We start from the raw sequence: 6,000 nt of genomic DNA, 5'->3' as shown, positions 1-6,000 counted from the left end.
AGACAACTTCAGATTGTTTTCTTTGTTTAAAACTAGAACAAGCACATTCTGAAAATGTACAAATGGTAATATTGTTTTAATAATTACCTGTTGCGGTTAATAGTTTCTGTCGTTATGTATTATGTGATCATGTTATATTCTTTCTGTTTCTGTTACATTGCAATATTTTCTCCGAAAATGATTACTTTTTTATGTAAAGTTATTACTTTTTAATGCAAAATGGCAACATTTGTCATGTACAATTCTGACTTTTATCACAATATTGCCACATTTTTTGTTTTTTTATTAGTCAAATTGTGACTTTTGTCTTAATTTTGCCAATCAAAATTCTGATGATTATTATAATAACGCCAACATTTTTAAGTTTTCCTATAAAATTGTGATTTTTTATTGAGTAAAATTACGACTCTTTTCATAAACTTGCCCAAAATGTTAAGCTTTTATTGTTAAATTGTGACGTTATTGAGTTCAATTCCAACTTTTATCATAGTATTGCACAAATGTTTAGTTTTTGTTGTGAAATTTTGACTTGCGTTGAGTAAAATTACAACTTATTATCCATCCATCCATTCATCTTCTTCCACTTATCCGAGGTCGGGTCGCGGGGGCAGCAGACTAAGCAGGGAAGCCCAGACTTCCCTCTCCCCAGCCACTTCGTTTAGCTCTTCCCGGGGGATCCCGAGGCGTTCCCAGGCCAGCCGGGAGACATAGTCTTCCCAACGTGTCCTGGGTCTTCCCCGTGGCCTCCTACCGGTTGGACGTGCCCTAAACACCTCCCTCGGGAGGCGTTCGGGTGGCATCCTGAACAGATGCCCGAACCACCTCATCTGGCTCCTCTCGATGTGGAGGAGCAGCGGCTTTACTTTGAGTTCCTCCCGGATGGCAGAGCTTCTCACCCTATCTCTAAGGGAGAGACCCGGGCGGAGGAAACTCATTTCGGCCGCTTGTACCCGTGATCTTATCCTTTCGGTCATGACCCAAAGCTCATGACCATAGGTGAGGATGGGAACGTAGATCGACCGGTAAATTGAGAGCTTTGCCTTCCGGCTCAGCTCCTTCTTCACCACAACAGATCGGTACAACGTCCGCATTACTGAAGACGTCGCACCGATCCGCCTGTCGATCTCACCATCCACTCTTCCCCCACTCGTGAAAATTACAACTTATTATAATACTGCCAAAATTCTAAGTTTTTGTCGTATCTAATGAAGACATTGGAGCGGCTCTTTCTCAGCCTCCTCAGACCACAGGTGCAACATGCCCAGGACAGCCTGCAGTTTGCGTACCAGGCAGGCGTTGGTGTGGAGGATGCTATCCTTTACCTGCTGCATCGAGCCCACTCACACCTGGATGAGGGAAATGGCACTGTGAGGATCCTGTTCCTGGACTTCTCGAGTGCCTTTAATACCATCCAGCAGGACAAGCTCTACAAAATGCGAGTGGACCCCTGCCTGGTTGCCTGGATTTCAAACTACCTCACGGACAGGCCACAGTCTGTCAGACTGAAGGACATCCCGTCTGACTGTGATCAGCAGCACCGGAGCACCGCAGGGAACGGTGCTGGACCCTCTTCTCTTCACCCTGTACACCGCTGACTTCTGCTACAACTCAGAGCTGTGTCACATCCAGAAGTACGCGGATGACACGGCCATCGTCGGGTGCATCAGGGACGGCAGAGAGGAGGAGTTTCGGAATCTGGTGAGGGACTTTGTTGTGTGGTGCCACACGAACATCTTGCAGCTCAATCCATCAAAGACCAAGGAGCTGGTCATTGACTTTGGGAGGTCGAGTCCACGGTCAAAACCTATTGTGATCGGGGGAGTTGAGGTACAGACCGTGGACTCATTCAAGTACCTCGGGGTTTGGGTGGACAATAAGCTGGACTGGACTGTTAACACGGACCACCAGTACAAGAAAGGACAGAGCAGGATGTACTTCCTCAGGAGACTGCACTCCTTCAACATTTGTAGAAAACTCCTGTGGATGTACTACCAGTCTGTGGTTGCCAGTGTTCTGTTCTACATGGTAGTGTGCTGGGGGGGCAGTACATCTAAGAAGGACAGCTCCAGACTTGAGAAACTGATCAGGCGGGCCGGTTCTACAATGGGAATGAAACTGGACTCACTGGTGAGGGTGGCAGAGCAGAGGACTGTTGACAAACTAGTGAGCATCCTGGATGATGCCAGTCACCCTCTGCATAGTGTTATCAGTAGCCAGAGGAGCCTGTTCAGTTCTAGACTGCTTCATCCCAAGTGCAGGACTAATAGACTCAAGAACTCCTTTGTCCCACACGCCATTAGACTGTACAACTCCTCTCTGGGACGGGGGGCGGGGGGTACTAGGATGACAGGGGATTCAAAACATTAACAGTGCAATACGTTTTCATAACATGGTCACTACTGCCTACTTTGTCTTGTTATATTCTTATCTTACTGTTATATTGTTATTCCCATTGTTTTTATTCTTTTTGTAATATTTCTCTATTTTGTTTCCTTTTAAACCCCCATTATTTACTTTTTACTATTTTTTAAATTGATCTCAGCTCTGTACACTGCTGCTGGAATTTTAATTTTCCTGAAGGAACTCTCCTGAAGGAATCAATAAAGTACTATCTATCTATCTATCTATTATTCATCAGTCAACTCATTGGTGTTAATTTTCAATCTATCAAGATAAAGAAAATTCTATCAAAATCCGATTGCAGGATGTTATTTATGTAGTTTGATCATTTTCCTGGACTGATGTACTAACATCATGGGGTTTATTTTGTACATATGTAGCATCATCTACAAAGAATTGCTATTGCGACATCCAGTGGACACATTTGGAACAGCAGTTTCTTTCATTCAAACATTTCAGGTTCATTTTTGTACTTGGCAAATTCAACCCGCGGGCCGGATAAAACCTGTTCGCGGGCCTCAGGCCGTACGTTTGACACCCTTGTTCTGGAGAGAACCACATGACCCCCGTTTGAAGGCGAGGAGAGGGCCAAACATCTATTGTTTAGCGTTACATAAGTTCCTAAAACAAACAAAGTCCACATTTCGGAGCAGATCCAAGTTAAACGGAGAGAAAGCTTATTGACACTAGAAACCGTAAGAGAGAATGGTTGAAGACATGTGTTGCTGGTCTTTGTAGTTGCAACACAGCTGCATGGACTGCAAGCCACAACCCGCCTCCTTTCTTCTCGCCGTTTGGCTCGTGCAAAGTGAGACAGGGGAGGTGTGGAAAGTGCACTCACCTGGGAACTGGTAGGCGTAGCCGGGCGCGATTCCAGAGTAACTGCGGCTGGTGTAGGTGGTCGTCTGGAAACCTGGGTAGCCTGTTAGCACAATGTTGTATTTATTGACTAACGACATTAGCAATGGGGACAAACTGGCCTTTTGTCACGTTTGATATGAACCCAACATTTTACAGGAGAAGTCAAACTGCAAAACTACGCAAGCTGTCCACTAGAGGGAAGCAAACAACTGCGATGTTGTCTGCTGGAAGCCCAAACCAGGAAGCACTTTCATGTTCTTTAATATTTCACAAATGTCTCTTTACTTAAAGGCCTACTGAAAGCCGCTACTAGCGACCACACAGTCTGATAGTTTATATATCAATGATGAAATATTAACATTGCAACACATGCCAATACGGCCTTTTTAGTTTACTAAATTGCAGTTTTAAATTTCCCGCAAAGTATCCTGCTGAAAACGTCGCGGTATGATGACACACGTCGTCTGCTTTAATCGCATAATTCCACAGTATTCTGGACATCTGTGTTGCTGAATCTTTTGCAATTTGTTCAATGAATAATGGAGACATCAAAGAAGAAAGATGTAGGTGGGAAGCGGTGAATTGCGGCCGGCTGTGGCAACACAAACACAGCCGGTGTTTCCTTGTTTACATTCCCGAAGGTGAAGCTTTACTATGGAACAGAGCGGTCAAGCAAACATGGTTCCCTACCACATGTCAACTGGCATTTCTCGGTGAGAAAATTGTGGTAATAAGTTGGCTCGTACCGTAGACATGAGCGGAGCTTGCCTCGTTCCCCGTGCACCTGTCAAAGAGGCAGCTGCGACTCTCTTGCCTCCTCTGACCGGCCGCCCCCAACGTGGGATGCTTCCACTGTCGAGGAGGGGGGGGGGAAAAAGCTCAGCCCGGCCCCAACAACTGCCTTCGCTTCGCCTCAGAGACACTGGCGGTCACCACACCCGTGGCCACACCACTCCGACTTTCAGGTACGACTATATAATCTCACTAAAACACTAGTAACACAATAAGCAGATAAGGGATTTTCCAGAATTATCCTAGTAAATGTGTCTAATAACATCTGAACCGCTCCCACTGCCCTCATCTTTTTTTTTTCCTATTCCTTCACTCTCACTTTCCTCATCCAGGAATCTTTCATTCTCACTCCAATTAATGGGGCGGCATAGCTCGGTTGGTAGAGTGGCTGTGCCAGCAACTTGAGGGTTGCAGGTTCGATTCCCGCTTGTGCCATCCTAGTCACTGCCGTTGTGTCCTTGGGCAAGACACTTTACCCACCTGCTCCCAGTGCCACCCACACTGGTTTAAATGTAACTTAGATATTGGGTTTCACTATGTAAAGCGCTTTGAGTCACTTGAGAAAAAGCGCTATATAAATATAATTCACTTCACTAATGGGGAAATCGTCGCTTTCTCGGTCTGAATCGCTCTTGCTGCTGGTGGCCATGATTGTAAACAATGTTCAGATGTGAGGAGCTCCACAACCCGTGACGTCACGCGCACATCGTCTGCTACTTCCGGTACAGGCAAGGCTTTTTTATCAACGACCAAAAGTTGCAAACTTTATCGTGGATGTTCTCTACTAAATCATTTCAGCAAAAATATGGCAATATGGCGAAATGATGAAGTATGAGACATAGAATGGACCTGCTATCCCCGTTTAAATAAGAACATCTCATTTCAGTAGGCCTTTAAAGAAGCGTGCACAAAGATGTTGTAAACTTCATTTAAAATTGCAGTTTAAAAGTGGCTTCGGAGCAATCAAAGCTGCTCACACGGTCAATAAGGTGGACACTGTGTTTGACAGATCAACTTCATGTGTATTATATTTATCCATGAAAGCATTTTTGTTGTAAATTGTGAGGTGTGTGTGTGTTAAAATGATGGTTGACAGATGTGAACAAGAGCATGTATTGTCTGTGTGATGTAAACGAGATGTGGTTGTATTGTATATTAAAGGGGAACATTATCACAATTTCAAAAGGGTTAAAAACAATAAAAATCATTTCCCAGTGGCTCGTTGTATTTTTTGAAGTTTTTTTGAAAATGTTACCGGTCTCGGAATATCCCTAAATAAAGCTTTAAAGTGCCTTATTTTCGTCTCTCTGCGAAGACACTGGCCATTTCCCTGTGACGTCACACAGTGCTGCCAATGTAAACAAACAATGGGAATACCACAGCAAGATATAGTGACATTAGCTCGGATTCAAACTCGGATTTCAGCGACTTAAGCGATTCAACAGATTACGCATGAATTGAAACAGATGGTTGGAGTATGAAAGTATTGAAGAAGAAACTGAAGCTATTGAGCGAATAGCTATTGACGCTATTCATAGCCATAGCATGGCCGAATAGCTGCGTTAGCATCGCCGGTAAAATGTGCGGACCAAACGATCAGGACTTTCGCATCTTTTGACACTGGAGCAACTTAAATCCGTCGATTGGTAAGTGTTTGTTTCGCATTAAATGTGGGTGGGAGGAAACGTAATATAGTTGCAAATGCATCTGCAGGTTATCCATACATCTCTGTGCCATGTCTGCTTTAGCACCGCCGGTAAATAGCATGTTAGCATCGATTAGCGTAGCATGTTAGCATCGATTAGCTGGCAGTCAACATCAACAAAACTCACCTTTGTGATTTCGTTGACTATCGTTGCAAATGCATCTGCAGGTTATCCATACATTTCTGCGCCATGTCTGCTTTAGCATCGCCGGTCAAATGTGGAGACACTCTGGCACATTCAA

General features: G+C 44.4%; 1 protein-coding gene across 1 annotated transcript in view; it reads right to left on the bottom strand.

The window, feature by feature from the left end:
* The window catches only part of LOC133535463 (RNA-binding protein Musashi homolog 1-like), a 108,195-nt gene that overhangs the window by 6,911 nt on the left and 95,284 nt on the right, over positions 1–6,000 (bottom strand). Inside the window, exon 10 of the mRNA XM_061875323.1 lies at positions 3,242–3,322. Coding sequence (XP_061731307.1) covers positions 3,242–3,322 — 81 coding nt within the window. The remainder of the gene's footprint in view (positions 1–3,241; positions 3,323–6,000) is intronic.

The sequence above is a fragment of the Nerophis ophidion genome, linkage group LG16, assembly GCF_033978795.1.
Source record: "Nerophis ophidion isolate RoL-2023_Sa linkage group LG16, RoL_Noph_v1.0, whole genome shotgun sequence".
In the NCBI taxonomy this organism is placed as follows: Eukaryota; Metazoa; Chordata; class Actinopteri; order Syngnathiformes; family Syngnathidae; genus Nerophis; species Nerophis ophidion.
Note: the sequence above shows the minus strand (reverse complement) of the source record. Positions and strands in the feature narration are given on the sequence as shown.